Below are 16,786 nucleotides of genomic sequence, written 5' to 3'. Positions count from 1 at the left end.
GTCAAAAATTCCCATAAACACACTCCTAAACCTTGTGGAAAGCCTTCTCAGAAGCGTTGAAGCTGTTATAGCTGCAAAGGGTGGGCCAACATCATATTAAACCCTATGGATTAAGAATGGGATGTCACTCAAGTTCATATGCGTGTGAAGGTAGATGAGCGAGTACTTTTGGCAGTATAGTGTATATAGTTGTAAGTTTCCTATACATATAAATAGTAGTATTTACATTTTACATTTTCAGCATTTAGCAGACGCGTTTATCCAAAGCGACTTACACAATGAGCGGAACACGATGAGCAATTGAGGGTTAAGGGCCTTGCTCAGGGACCCAACAGTGGCAACTTGGTGGTGGCGGGGCTTGAACCGGCAACCTTCTGCTTTCTAGTCCAGTACCTTAACCACCAAGCTATCACTGGCCCCCAGTAGTAGCTGTTACAGTGGAGTAAAATTAATTGCCCCTTTTTATTGTCTCTCACTGATTATTTGTTACAGAAAATTACTTCAAAATAGAAATCTAGTAAGTACCTCTTTGGTGAATCAATCAACCAGTGGAACAAGCTACCTGACCATAGCCAGGCTTAATTTAGGCCCTGTATAACAGGAAGCTCACTTATCTTTAAATTTACTATCAAGCTTCAAGTCTAAGTCGTGGACTCTTATTTCTGATGATAAAATTGCCCAGGAGTGGCCGTCATGCTAATATTTCTTTAAGGGCTCAGAACTGCCTGAACTTTCAAATATATAATTAAATGAAGCATTTAGTCAGTCCTGCTTAAAGTGGTGCTAACAGTTATTTGGGTGTCAAAGTATATGGGATGATTTGGGTGTAAAATGTGTTTTGACTTTAATTTCTCATTGTGCATTGTTTTGGTTAAAGATCTGAAATCATTTAGTATAACATACAGTGGATTTAGAAAGTCTTCAGACCCCTTAACATTTTGCACACTGTATTGTGTTGCGGATCCAACAGCTTCTTTGATCTCAGAAATTTTGGAACTTGGTGTTCAAGAAGGTTCAAGCTCATGCCAAGCTTCTTTTTTTAATTTTAAACACTGTGGTCTTGGAAACACTCCAAGCCTAAGATATTAATTTATATCCTTGCCCTGATCTGTTCCTTGCCAGACAGTTCCTTGAACAGGATGGCTTGTTTTTAGTCCTGACAATGTGTACATTTTAGGCCCTAATGTGTCTTTCAAACTATGTTCAGTTAATTGAATTGTCAACAGGACTCCTACAGAGTTCTAGACACACGTATCGGTTAATATTTTTTTAAATTAATCAATAAAACTCTAAAAACATGTTTTTAATTTCTCATCACGTGATTCAAGTTAAAATTGATGAGTACAATTGGCTATAACATTCATTCAAAATCAATTCCACAACAAAAATGCAAATGTGTACAAATTTATGGGGTCTTAAAATTTTCTGAATCCACTGTACTTCAAATGATACAGAACCCCACTGGTGACATCCAGTATAAATAAAAATAACATGTGGTCACACTATTGATGTGTGGGAACAAGATCCTAATGCATGGCCACATCGTCTTGGGAATGAGATATGCAAATATGATATAACATGGTCTGGGTTTAAACTTTGGAGCATCAGCTTATATAAAGCCGGGCTTACTTTTCCTGGACAGTCGTATACATGAATCCCATGAGTACAGATCTGGTTCTGTATGCATTATATTATCTGTGGCCAATATAAAATGATTGTGTTGCCATGCCTTACCCTACTTTCAAGAAACAGCAGTAACATACCATGTTTTACATAACAATATTTTGTTTTATTTAATAAATAAACACAAAATCATAAACTTACATAAAAAACATACAACTTTAATTAACAGTGAACTAGTAAAGCTGACATTTGGTGTTTGGCTAGTCTTTACTGGGACAGTACATTTTCATAAAATATCAGTGAGAGAGCAGTATTTACAAATAGAAAGAAATAGATAGAATTCAGTGTTACTATCTGTGTTTCACTTTTACTATACAAAACATGTTCTAGGAATGTACCTTCACATCCATCATTCAATTGTATACAGAATAAAAGTGTATTTTTCTTTATCCATACAATTAAACTCTCATAGCAAGTCAAAAGGTTTATAGACACTAAGGTTTGCATTTTTTATGGTGGAGGAGGGTATGTTTCCACCTTCTAGCGTTTTCAATTCACTTTGCACCATGTCGTTCTGGCCACATGATGGCGAATAGACTAGCACTACTATTCCAATCTTTACGTCTTTCCCACCCTCAAAGGTGGGCAGTTGTGTTTGTTAAATGCCCATTCAGGTCGACTTGAGCTCAGAAAGTTCTAAAACTCAAAAACCAATTAAATTCAGCTCTTTCTTTTACATGGCGTCTGAACAGTGTTATGACTAGGTTAGCATTAGCCTCTTACAAAAGGGTTTGCTCAGTAAACCACAGGTATCGTAATTTGTCTCCTGGTTCAGTGAGAAATTTCTCCTACCCAAAATAAATATATAAAATTACATTAAAAAATAAACTCAATTCTCAATAACTCAACTCATTCATTAATTTTCTACTGCCAATTCTGTATCAATGCACAAGGCAAATTATAGCATCCAGTCCACCTTGTGCATGTTTTTAAAAGGGGGAGAAAACCAAGATACCCAAAGAAAACTCAAGCAGACAGTAGGAAAACATGCTAAACTCCCCACAGACAGGGACCAGAGGCGAGGATCGAAACCAGGTTCCCTGGGCCAACGGTTCTTTGTGGGACTTGACCTACTAGCTGTGCCACCATGCCCCCTGAAAAATGGATTACTATAATGTATTTAATGGATTATACATTTACTCACAGGCTATCAGCATGACCTGACCTGCCAAAAGACATTCCTGTGTTTATATGATCTGCCGCCACTGTTTTTTTTTTTTTTCCACAGAACATATGTTTGATATATTTCATATAAATCAAACAAATAATGAATAATATTGGAACATGAAGACTTCAAACTTCAGACCATTAAATTTAAACTAAGAACCCGTAGAACCAATGTAAACTGGTTAAACAATTTTGTTCAACTATATATTTAAAAACAAACCTTTTTTAATCATAAAGATTAATGTATTTATACAATTATCACAAATTGCTGTTCAGGGTTGCAGTGTGTCTTGGGCCAGCCAGAAACACTGGGTGCAAGACATAAATATACAGAGGACATTGTGCCAGTCCATCGCAGGGCAACATACACATCCCAAACAATCCACTTTGTATTAAATTTGTCAAGATAGTAACAACACCCCTATTAATGTACTAATTGTACATGCTTTTTAGTAGGCAGTGGTTTGGGATGCAGCCTTTTTCAAAACATGTTGTGTTTCACAAATACACCATATGGCCAACAACTGTGGACACACCACCTATTTTCAACCACACCTGTTGCTAAAAGGTGTGCAAAATCAGTTATACAAATGCTGGGCTTCCAAGAAAGGTAAGGCCCTGTCTTGTTCCAACATGACTGTGTCCCAGTGCACAAAACAAGTGCCATAAAGACAGTTTAATTATTGTGATGTAGAGAAACTCCACTGGCCTACACAGAACCCTGACCTGACCCACAGTGGACCTTGGAATCAAGTGGAATGCCAATTGCCAGCCAGACTTTTGGGTTCAACCACATTGCCTGACCTCACAAAAGCAATTTTGACGAAATATTTACACATTTCCAAAGATATACTCCAATTCTTTTTTGTAGAAAGCCCTGGAGGCTGCAAAGGAGGGGGGGATTTATATGCACTGAATACTATTATTACTAAGCTTTAAATTCAGATGACTTATAAAATAATTAATAAATAATAATCCAAGTAATTTGAAAATGAGCAGATTATTGCAAAAACAGGGTGTCAACATTTGATGGCCAGTGTATTTGTTCCTTACCTGTGCCCAGTGGCTCAGAACGTTTAGAAATACTTATAAATTATACCGTTAATATTAAATCACCTTTATATTGGTATACAGAATAATGGTTTGACATAGTGTAACAAATGTATTAAAGTAAAATACTGCAGGAAAGAAATGCTTATCACTTTAATTTAAACAGCTTAACACACGTGGCCTTTTAACTTAAACCAGCCACTAATGTATGCATCTGGGAGAAAGCTATAAATCTATAAATCAATAGCTCTTGCTACCTGCAACACAGTGTATTGTGATCTGTTGAGTGGTAATCCTTGAACCATATGCAGTCCTCAGCCTTCACTGGATTTCAATAGTCACCTTTACCTTTTTTCTTTCTTTTATTAAATAATGTTCCTCTTCAACAGTCTGAACCCTCTTCCTGGTTCTGCAGGATGGGATCTGGGGGTGAATACAAAAACCAAACTTGTAAAGATGCATATCTAGATGAAGGTGAAATTTATTCATTCATTCATTCATTGTCTGTTTTATTACTGCTTTGTGCTGGTGAACATCACGGTGGGTCTGACCCCAAACTGGTCCATCACGGGGCAGAGACACACACACACACATTCACACTTAGAGCAATTTTTAGAAGCTCAAATTAACCTGACTGTGTGTCTTTGTACTTATGGGAGGAAACTGGAGAACCCAGAGGAAACCCACATGGACACAGGGAGAACATGCAAACTCCACGCAAAAAGAATCAAGCCCAGACCCTTCTTGCTGTAAGGTGACAGTCCACTGAGCCACCATGCTGCCCTGTGTAGGTGAAATTTTGATCACTCAATAGAAGCCATAGACTCTGACCTGTTAGTGTTCCAAGGGGAAGGACAGACTCTGTAGTGATGTCGCTAGTCGGGATGAAGCTCGATGATGGGACTATAAGCACTGCACCTTGGCCGATCCCAGATTTGTCCATTTCCGCCTTCTCAATTGAATCCAGAGCCTGTCAAGAGGAAGTAAAATACATTTGGTTCAATGATTCCAGATCATTTTTAAGTTAAATAAAATGCAGCCATATTAATTCACACAAATGACATATTTCATTTAATAGTGTTTTATAAAATAATTAATTAAGGTAAGAAGATAACAGGTGTCAGTTATACCACTGACAGTCACCAGGGTAACATCATTATAATAGCTGTGATAATTTTATTTTATTTATCCTGGTCCAAGCTGCCCCGTCTCCAGACAAAAAAGGCTAATGCATCACTGTTAATTTACTTTACTACTGTGAGAGATCCTAATGGGTGAATTTAATAGGCCCAGATGTAACAGGAGTACAGTAAATATTGCCCATATATTACCTTATCAGTTAAGTCTTCTCGCATGGATTTTGAGCTCTGCCTATTTAACTCCTCCTCCTGGTTCGAGTGCTCTGGTTCATCAGTTTGCTCCTCATTAGACAAGTCCTGTTCAGAGACCAATCCTGTTTGGGTAAGAGGGTCAGGAAGGTCTTCAGAGCTCACTGTTTGAATGATGATGCCAGGATGGGACATCTGCACGGTCACATTATCACTGTCTCCCTGGCAATCAACACAAGGTATGCATGTGTAAAAAATTACTACATTAACATAAACACTGTAAACAAGCAATGTACTCACACATATATACACTTACAGTCAGGCTGTGTAAGATTATTTGATCTGATGAGCCCGGTGATGATCCTGATGTGAGTGTCAACGTGGAATTGGCTGAAAGTGTAAGCGGCAAACTCTGATTGGACCCTGTCTGGAGCAGATAAGTACCAGGTGTGCTGGTGGGCTGCAGGTGAAAGGACTAGAAATGGGAAGAACAGAAAAGAAAGAAAGCTAAACAAAAACAGCCATTAGGATTAACGATTAAGTGTATAAATGATGATTAATGTGATTTAGGAGATCAGTGGGGTCCATTTACCAGTGTAGCTACCATTAAAAAAAATAAAAAATGCAAAGGCAAACATACACTTGTTAGAGGCCAGTTCAGTCCAAATACTGTATAAAACTTAAAATAAGACTAATAGTTTAGCTCATAAACAAAAAGCATATATTTTTTCTTGTTACAGAAAAATCACTACGATTACATTAGCAGTATTGATTGAAAAAATGTCTCTATTGCACCAAAGTTCAAAATGTCAACATTTTACCTGGCCTGCTTTTTACTGTCCAGCTTTCACATCCATAACAAACCACAGAAGAGACCAAAGTCTGGACAGTTTTAATCTTTGTTTGGCAAGACAAATTGTTACTTCTAATGGTTCTTTTCAGTTCATTCTTGTTGTATTTCCAGACTTCTGGATTATTTGCTGTTAATAATTGATTCAAGTTCACAAAAGCTATCCACCACTGCAACATCTTCTCAATCAACTGTCAGGTTATTGGTCATTTTCTTTGTCAGAACATTTGTCTTCTTTATATTAAGCTGAAGTTCCATGCATTTTCTGGCCTTCAGATTGTACTGATTTTCTGCTATGAGTGCGGTGCCACCAAAATATCAAAGAAAATTGATGTTATGACAGATTAGTAAAACACCAATGCTGTTTTAAATACTGTTATTTATGTTAGTGGTGGTTCCTAACTGATGCCATGAATAACTTGTGAACGCAGCCTTAGAGCCAGTTTAAACAGTTTGCGCAGAAATAACAATTTTACAATTTCCTTTTGCCAACTGTTTAATTTGCAAATCACTCACGGGCAGTAGTTCAAATGTCTGCAGAGCTCCAGAGTTTAGTGTAATCGTCCCACTTTCCGTATTCCCACTCGTGCTGTCTGAAGAGGCTGCACACAACAGACTCTAGCTTAATTCACACATCTTATTTACAACACTGGATCTAAACTGGATTTTTAACAGCTTAACTTACCGACATGTGTGATCTGCACTGGGATTTGGACAGGGATCTGCAATGCAGCAACAGGGCTGGAGGAGGCATGAACAGAACGAGATCCTACCACCACCACTTTGTTTACTGATGATGATGGAGCTTCCACAATATCCTGCAGCCCTTTTAATAAGACTGTACACAGAGTATGCAAATTACTGACAGAAAACCTAAAGCAATTATGTTAGATATTTCAGTACATGTAACAGGTGGCTAAAAGTATGTGGCCAGACCTAAGTAACTTCAATCAAGGCAGTGTCATAGGATGCCATGTTGCAAAACAACTTTTAGGTAAACTTAATCAGTAACAGCACCCAGTATTGAATTTAATTACATTATACCAAAGGAATGAACTGTTTTTACTAGGAACTTTTATTTTTTATTTTTTATATTTTGTTCCCAGTTACGTTTAAACAAATTCCTAGACATGGCAGTCATTTATAAGTAAAATGACTTGGGGGATAAATACTTTTATAATTCACTGTAAAAAACAACCTTAAAGTAAAAAAGGGGTTAAGTGATAACAAGATAAGATGTAAACACCCAAAGTCTAGACACGTTGCTGTCCAGCAAAAAAATGCTATTGTACATTGCATACATTTTTACACTTGGTTTTTACCAAATTTGAACTAATATTCAAACCACTGCCCAAGCTTGTCCCACCATGGCATGGTACATCACATACCAGATACACTTTTTATGGTTGTTGGATGTCCAGAAACCACTATGTGTTCAAGTGCATAGTGCCAAAAATAGAATTTGGAGAAGAAGGAATAATGCTCCAAAGTTTTAATCAGATTAAGCTTCTTGTTAATACTACAGGTTACAACTTCGACATGCTTTTAGTTTGGGAAAAGTCCCCATTCACAAGCCTAAAAAGACATGGTCTGCTAGATTCTGTGCAGGACATGTACTTGACATGTTCTTAATGAGGATTAATGAGTTTCTGCTATTTTAAATCATCAAATTAAAATCAGTGTTAAACTGGCTTACCAGGAAGGGGGAGTTCTTTGTGATTGGCAACTTGTCTTTTAATGGTCCACCATTTGCTGCGAAGCCACTGAGGTGAGCGAACACTGCTCCACCCCTCAGCCAGAATGTCCCAGTTAATTTCATTTTCATCTTCAACCTCCAGCTCAATAATCCTACATGTACAGATCAACAGTTTAAAAGACTATATACATACTGACAGCCATTAGTGGACAGTTAACTGTTAACCAACAAGATCGATCAATCAAAATACTAAACATTACAGAGGTTCATATCAACAGGCTTTACAGTAATGCAAAACACAAGAGCCAGGTAAACAAGCTAATACATATACAGCAACTTCATAATATGGGTGCAACAAGAGTATATTAATTTGGTGTAAAAAATTTTATAACCCTTTGTAAACCCTTCTTTCTCCAAACATAACGAGCTCAATTGTTCATTAGATATTGCTATACACACAGACCTGTTCACAAGGTTGATGTCATCCTCTTTGGTCCACTCTGTGCCACCACTCTGTTTCCAGTTTAGGTAGTTCAACCATTTAGAGCGGCACTGCTTCTCTGAGCGGGTGCCGACCCGATCAGCCACAGTTGCCCATGAAACACCCTGAGTAACTACGTCACCTGCTTCTGTGCCTGTTAGTTCATGTACCACCTCTGCCAACCTCCTCTCCTCATCCTCTGTCCATTTACCTGAGCAGGACATAATGAAAGAATAATGAACAAAGATAGTAAAACCTGTTATAAATAAGTGGGCAGTGTTTTAAATAGGTGATACATCAACGATAAGTCTAACTACTGCAAAACAATCAGTTTCTGTGGTTTTACCATTTATAGGTATGCATTTGAGTAAAATGTTTTGTTTTATTCTACAAAACTTCTGACAACTTTTATCCCAAATCCTTAAAATCATTGAGAGGATTTATTTGCACGCAGAAAAAGAAGATGGGTCAAAATAACTAATAACAAAATACTAAGATTTAGAAAAACAATATTTGCTGATATAACCAAGGTTTCAATTATAGCTTTCAGGCATGCGGCATGGAGTGTTTTCCTGCTGTGAAAAAAACATCCTCATATTTAAACAAAATTGTCAAAGCAGAAGGAAGCCTGTTCTTCAAGGATAACTAGTACGTGGCAAGTTAAGAAAGTCTAAAATCCACTGACAGATTGGAGTAATGAGGCAGAGTTGAAGTATTTTTTTTCTATTTATTTATCCCTGATTGCGTTCAAGGAGGGTATATTGCTGCTCACGTGCCCTCCGACGTGTGCGCAGTCCTAGCGGACTTCTTCTTTTTCGCTCGTGCCTCGGTGGATTCGCACATAAGGCTCATCCACTTTCTGCACAGGCACCTCGGCCTGCTAACCAGGGCCTTTGCACAGCGTTTGAAGACCCCACCCACTTAGTCCAGTCATTCCCCCACCCAGCAGACACAATGGCCAATTTTTGTCAATTGTGCCTGCTAGATGGCGCCCAGCTGACCGGGAGCAGAGTTGGGGTGTCCAGAATCTCTGTGCTGGTGTGCTAGAGGAATATCCCGCTGCGCCACCTAGGCGCCAGATTTTGAGTATTTTTGCCAGACTCGGTCGCACAGCAGACTCTTAACACAGACAGTGCATTTAGCAAAGATGACTAATCCACTTTTATCAATATATTTTGTCTTTATTAATAACACCTAAGCCAGAGAAATGTTTTAATAAATAGAACTATCAATAAATAGAATCATTTGATAAATGTGCATAAAAACGTTAAACCACTTCTTCAGGCATCTCCAGCAAGTATTTACAGAAAGCTGAAGATGCACATCTATAGGCAAATAAAAATGAGAATAACCCTACAGTAATACCATACATTGCTTAGCTAGAGTAAAACAGTGTATCGTCTAGAAAATAAGGTAACTGAATACTTAGTATTGAATTTGAATAAGGTAGGCAAATGTTGACTGAGTACAATCAGTACATTAATAAAGAGACATGTCCTGACCTGTATGGCAAGTGTCCTTCATAAGTCTGCAGCGGTCCTTTACTGAAGAGGCACTTCGCCCAAGTGCTGCTCCGATGGTTGCCCAGTCATTTCCATGCTTTTGTCTGAGCCTGATTAAATAAATACAAACGCATTTGTAATCAAGTCAGTAAGAGCCCATTCGTTTGTGAAAAGAAGACACACTGACTGTATATAGGAACAACATACAGTTACCTCCAGAAATATTGGCACTCCTGGAAAACATGAATTAAACAGGTTGTAAAAAAAAAAAAGAATAAATGCTCTCCTTTACTTGACGTACAATGATTGAAAGAAAAAAATTCATGGCCATTTATTTTTAATATTTAAAAAGTTATCTGAACATTTAGGAACACTGAATAGCTAGCCATAACTTTCTGTTTCACAGAGTATAAACATGAGGTGAAACACTGGTCGATTTCTCTTTTTTTTTAATATCACTCATTGTATTTTTAATAAAGGGGAGCTTTAAAATATTTTAAATAAATGCTTAAAAGGCTAAACAAAAAAAATGTTTTACTTCTGTTTTGTTTATGTTTTATAGAAGTGCTAATATTTGTGAAGGATACTATAAGTACACTCACTCTTTTAGCCTCTCAATCTCCTCTTGGGTATATCTGCAAAACAGGTAGAATGGTAGAAATGGTCAGAAACACAGCAGAAAGTGCTTTATTTATGAAGTTATCATTAAATTGTAAGACTAGAATGCCTGTGTACTCACTTTCCTACGTGATTGCGATTATCGTACATTCGCAGCACGCGTCTGTACACTGCAAAAAGAGGTCGGTTCAAACCCCAGGCAATGCTGCGATAGAAATCCTTTCGATCCTCCTTTGACATCTCGAAGATGATCTCCGTGGCATCCTGAATTCCACGGTTCTGCATTTACACAAAAAGGAAATTAAAAAATATACTATTATCTCTGATCACTGTATCCGAAAAGTTTTCATTGTTATCCCCATATCTGCTTGGGTTTCCTTCTGGTACTCAGAAAGTGGACTGGCCCTAGTGTCTAATGTGTAATCCTACTTAGCCTAATGCTTATTTCATGCCCACTTGACTAACACAACCCTGACTAGAATGAAGCAGTTTATTTAACAGTAATATTGATTAATAAATGATAGTGTTAAAAGCTTGCAATTGCTTTTTTAATGTACAGTACTATATAAAACATATTTACATGATGGGCCAAAACATTAGTACCAGCTGCCCAATATATGGTCAGAACAACTCTAACCCTCACAAGACATGGACTCCATAAGATATCTGGAGTCGTGTGTTATCTGGTACCAGGACATTACCAGCATGTCCTTCAACTTCTGTAACCTGCAAATGAGATCATCCTATCAGCTTTCCCACCCTGTGTAAACAACAGCCAATCATTGTTCATGTAGCCACCCAGCCCAACCGGATGGCAGAGCTGAGATTCGAAACGATGTGGTCGAAATGTTAGCTCTGGTGTGCTAGCGTGTTTTACCGCTGCACCATCTGAGCAGCTACGGAAAGCTTTTTAATTAATTTGTTATTTAGGCAAGTTATAAAATAAGGTGGGCTTACCTTGAGGTAGTTTTCAATGTTAGTCATCAATATATCAATTTCCTCCTTTGACCACATGCCTTGTTTCCACTTGTGACCTGAGGAAAGATTAAAATCGCATCTCAGTATGTTAGCTCTCGTTAACATCCCTTAAAAACAATATATATATTTTTTTTAATTCTTTTTATTATCTTTATTAGGATCCTGGTGGGTCTTGTTTAATGGCTATATCTGCCACCCCCAGATATAACAAAACATGTCTGTGTAGATGCACAGCTGAAATTCGAACCTGGACCTCAGAGGTGGCAGGCTAGCATAACAGACCACTGCGCCACCCAAGCACCCCCTATTACTTACCTTTGTTCACTAGTGTGTCCTTGTCCTCTTTCGTCGTAAACCAGGCTTGACTTACTGTGGTCACATCAGATGTTTTTCTTGTTGACAACTTTTCATCCTGATATGGATAAAGAGACATCAGAGCATTTCACACAGCACAGATTTGGTGTGAAGTAAGACACAGTTCATATTTCGGCTTCAAGGGATGACAGTGGCCTGCTGGACAGTACCTTCATTTGAACTTCACTGTCCGGATCCAGTTCATCTTTCATCTCTGTAGCAGTCATTGTCACCTCAAAGCTCTCCTCACGCTCTGAAACTGGAAAATCAAATTCAACTTTAATTATTGCACACTGTGCACTTGTGTTGTGGATTTGGGTTTGAATGGAAATTAAATGAATTAAAAATCAAAAAGTGAAATCTCTTATTTGCAAGTTTAGACTCTTTAAATACTTTGTAGAGGCCCCTTTGGCAATTACACCTGCTAGTCTTCTTGGATGTGTATCTAAAAACTTTGCACCCCTGGATTTGGGTAGTTTCTTCATGGCAGATCTTTTAAAGCACAATCAGACTAAATAGCGAGTAACTCTTGAAATGTCATTTTAGGTCTTTTCATAGATGTTCGATAGGGTTTAAGTCTGGGCTTTGACTTTGACTCAAAGACATTGAGAGACTTGCCACAAAACGTTGTGGCTGAGCCCTAGCATGAGTTTGTATGCACTCTTTAGAAGCTTTTCTATTAGGATGTTTCTGAATTTGGCCTCATGCATCTGTCCCATAATTCATCCCAATCTCCCTGTCCCTGCCACTGAGAATCACCCCCACAACATAATGTTGCTACCATCATGTTTCACCATAGAGATGTTATTTGCCAGACATAGTACTTGATATTCTGCCCATATAGTTCAATTTTTACCTCATCAGACCAGAGAATCTGTTTCATCATGTTACTAAAGTCCTTCACATTTCATTTACATGCCATCTCCAAGTGGCCTAGCTTATGCTTTTTACTTAACATTTGCCTTTTACTCAACTTTGCCATATATACAGTGTATCACAAAAGTGAGTACACCCCTCACATTTCTGCAAATATTTCATTATATCTTTTCATGGGACAACACTATAGACATGAAACTTGGATATAACTTAGAGTAGTCAGTGTACAACTTGTATGGCAGTGTAGATTTACTGTCTTCTGAAAATAACTCAACACACAGCCATTAATGTCTAAATGGCTGGCAACATAAGTGAGTACACCCCACAGTGAACATGTCCAAATTGTGCCCAAATGTGTCGTTGTCCCTCCCTGGTGTCATGTGTCAAGGTCCCAGGTGTAAATGGGGAGCAGGGCTGTTAAATTTGGTGTTTTGGGTACAATTCTCTCATACTGGCCACTGGATATTCAACATGGCACCTCATGGCAAAGAACTCTCTGAGGATGTGAGAAATAGAATTGTTGCTCTCCACAAAGATGGCCTGGGCTATAAGAAGATTGCTAACACCCTGAAACGGAGCTACAGCATGGTGGCCAAGGTCATACAGCGGTTTTCCAGGACAGGTTCCACTCGGAACAGGCTTCGCCAGGGTCGACCAAAGAAGTTGAGTCCACGTGTTCGGCGTCATATCCAGAGGTTGGCTTTAAAAAATAGACACATGAGTGCTGCCAGCATTGCTGCAGAGGTTGAAGACGTGGGAGGTCAGCCTGTCAGTGCTCAGACCATACACCGCACACTGCATCAGCTCGGTCTGCATGGTCGTCATCCCAGAAGGAAGCTGACGCACAAGAAAGCCCGCAAACAGTTTGCTGAAGACAAGCAGTCCAAGAACATGGATTACTGGAATGCCCTGTGGTCTGACGAGACCAAGATAAACTTGTTTGGCTCAGATGGTGTCCAGCATGTGTGGCGGTGCCCTGGTGAGAAGTACCAAAACAACTGTATCTTGCCTACAGTCAAGCATGGTGGTGGTAGCATCATGGTCTTGGGCTGCATGAGTGTTGCTGGCACTGGGGAGCTGCAGTTCATTGAGGGAAACATGAATTCCAACATGTACTGTGACATTCTGAAACAGAGCATGATCCCCTCCCTTCGAAAACTGGGCCTCATGGCAGTTTTCCAACAGGATAACGACCCCAAACACAACCTCCAAGATGACAACTGCCTTGCTGAGGAAGCTGAAGGTAAAGGTGATGGACTAAACCCAATTGAGCACCTGTGGCGCATCCTCAAGTGGAAGGTGGAGGAGTTCAAGGTGTCTAACATCCACCAGCTCCGTGAAGTCATCATGGAGGAGTGGAAGAGGATTCCAGTAGCAACCTGTGCAGCTCTGGTGAATTCCATGCCCAGGAGGGTTAAGGCAGTGCTGGATAATAATGGTGGTCACACAAAATATTGACACTTTGGGCACAATTTGGACATGTTCACTGTGGGGTGTACTCACTTATGTTGCCAGCTATTTAGACATTAATGGCTGTGTGTTGAGTTATTTTCAGAAGACAGTAAATCTACACTGCTATACAAGTTGTACACTGACTACTCTAAGTTATATCCAAGTTTTAGTTCTATAGTGTTGTCCCATGAAAAGATATAATAAAATATTTGCAGAAATGTGAGGGGTGTACTCACTTTTGTGATACACTGTAAGTGATATATGGAGTGCTGCGAATATGGAGGTCCACCCAACAGGTTCACCCATTTTTACACAGGACGTTTTAAGCTCTTTTAAAGTGAGTGTTGGGTTATTTCTTACCTAAATGACCAACATCCTTTTTGGTGCCTAATTTTTCAATGTCCAATCAAATTAAGATGGAACAAGTGGACTCCAGTTAAGATGCATCTCCAAGATAATTGAGAAAATAGGATCCACAGTCTGGAGTGCCACAGCAATTGGTCTAAACACCTCTGTGAATAAGATATTTCAGGTTTTAAATTTGTATAGATTAAAAAAAAAAAAACTCATTATGGGTGATTAAATATAGATTTATGGGTATATGGCAATTGTGTCATTTCAAAATTAAATACAAAAGTGTGCAAAAATGTCATGGGGTGTAAATACATTCTGAATTCAGTAGCATTATAATGTATATAGTGTTTTAATAGTAATAAATATTCTTGCTTAATTAGCTAACTTATTGTGAAAGTGATATTATTAAGCTAAAATAAGTAATTTTAGCTATTATAGTGCATCTCTAACTATTTGTGTATACTTACTAGGAAGTGTGACAACAGAGTATGCAGATGGAGTGGCGATAGAGTCATCGTTCTCCTCACTGGACAGCCGCAGTCGTTTATGAATTGGTTCAGCCTCCTCATCTGACCCAATATGACCATCCTCTGCAGATGCATAATCATCCAACATCTAATCTTTAGACATATATTAAGCTCAAGAATGACTGGTTACTCTTGGTGTTTAATTCCACATCAAAATAGTTTTAAATGTCAAATTAATTACTATAAAGATATTTTATTTTTCAGAAATAAAAAAAATCTTATTATAACAAAATACAGGTTCTCTTTAAAACTTTTAACACTACACCCAACATGCTGCTAAAAAGTTATTTTCATCTGACCATAGAACACAGGTCAAGGTTTCAGTAGCTTCCAGTGAACTCCAAGCTCCTATGTTTGTGGTTAGACAAATAAGAAGAAAAGATCTAGAGAACTTTTTTGTAAAATATTTAAAATTTTAACTTAGTTAAAGCTAATTACACACATGTTAAAGCATCTTTACCAATATTTATGGAACAGATTGTATATTCGTAGGTCAGCTTATATCCAGTGACATATTTCTGCATAAATATGCTGGAATACAATCTGCTTTAGCTAAATAACCTTTAGTGAGTAGCTTACCGTTTTGAGTACAGTGCAGTATAATAGTGCCATCTGTGTCCTGAGTAAAAGTAACAGAACTGACTGAGTCCAAAGCCACATTGCCCGAGACATTTCCTGAGTTCATGCTCAGTCTGAAAGACAGGCAGAAACACACACTGATTTTCACTGATCATTGAATTTTGTAAAAATAAACACATTTAGAATGCAATGCCTGCAACACACTTGCAATGCACAAAAAAGTTGGGACAGAGACATGTTTAGCACCGTGTTCCATCACGTTCCCTATTAATGAGACTTCAATGGTTTTTAGAACTGAGGAATAGTTACTGTTTTAGTTTTGCAAGCTGTGCTGTGGTAGCGTGTACAAATTGAGGCCTGGCATCGTCTTGCTAAAATAACCACAGACTTCTCAGTAAAAGACGCTGTCTTAATAGTAGCACATCTCTCTAAAATTGAAATATACACTCCACATCAGTGCATAAAATTGATGTCTGGCTTTCTTTTTGTTTAACAGTTTGAGGTTGCTTTTCTTGATGCAGAGGTGGACTCTGTGAAAAGTTTCTCACACAATGACTAACCAGATTTCCTAAATATTTTCACAATATTATGTAAGGGAGATGGTACAACCTGACCAACCTGAATGTAAGATTAAGTTACTATATTTATCACTAAAATACAAGTTAGGTGAAGGTTGTGTGTTTGGCTGTAATACAGGTGGACACAAATTCGAAGCAGCACCATAAAGAGAAACTTGTCAAAACGTAATTTGTTTGTTGGTTATACACAGATCAGCCATAACATTAAAACCACCTCCTTGTTTCTACACACATTGTCCATTTTATCAGCTCCACTTACCATATAGAAGCACTTTGTAGTTCTACAATTACTGACTGTAGTTCATCTGTTTCTCTGTATGCTTTGTTAGCCTCCTTTCATGCTGTTCTTCAATGATCAGGACCCCCACAGGACCACTACAGAGTAGGTATTATCTGGGTGGTGGATGATTCTCAGCACTGCAGTGACACTGACATGGTGGTGGTGTGTTAGTGTGTGTTGTGCTGGTATGAGTGGATAAGACACAGCAGTGCTGCTGGAGTTTTTAAACACCTCACTGTCACTGCTGGACTGAGAACAGTCCACCAATCAAAAATATATCCAGCCAACAGCACCCCGTGGGCAGCGTCTTGTGACCACTGATGAAGGTCTCGAAGATGACCAACTCAAACAGCAGCAATAGGTGAGTGATCGTCTCTGACTTTAAATCTACAAGGTGAACCAACTAGGTAGGAGTGTCAAATAGAGTGGACAG

General features: G+C 38.5%; 1 protein-coding gene across 1 annotated transcript; it reads right to left on the bottom strand.

Annotated features, from left to right (window-relative positions):
* Positions 1–1,767: 1,767 nt before the first annotated feature.
* Positions 1,768–15,642, bottom strand: dmtf1 (cyclin D binding myb-like transcription factor 1). Its single transcript, XM_062994873.1, has 16 exons — positions 15,496–15,642; positions 14,857–14,979; positions 11,878–11,966; positions 11,669–11,765; positions 11,333–11,409; positions 10,497–10,654; positions 10,360–10,392; positions 9,758–9,867; positions 8,238–8,466; positions 7,775–7,926; positions 6,764–6,916; positions 6,595–6,680; positions 5,545–5,703; positions 5,232–5,450; positions 4,732–4,870; positions 1,768–4,323 (listed from the first exon to the last, which is right to left on the bottom strand). The coding sequence occupies exons 1-16, from the start codon at positions 15,599–15,601 to the stop codon at positions 4,283–4,285; spliced, it is 1,971 nt and encodes a 656-aa protein (XP_062850943.1). The 5' UTR covers positions 15,602–15,642; the 3' UTR covers positions 1,768–4,282.
* Between the last annotated feature and the right edge of the window lie 1,144 nt (positions 15,643–16,786).

The sequence above is a fragment of the Trichomycterus rosablanca genome, chromosome 1, assembly GCF_030014385.1.
Source record: "Trichomycterus rosablanca isolate fTriRos1 chromosome 1, fTriRos1.hap1, whole genome shotgun sequence".
Taxonomy (NCBI): Eukaryota; Metazoa; Chordata; class Actinopteri; order Siluriformes; family Trichomycteridae; genus Trichomycterus; species Trichomycterus rosablanca.
Note: the sequence above shows the minus strand (reverse complement) of the source record. Positions and strands in the feature narration are given on the sequence as shown.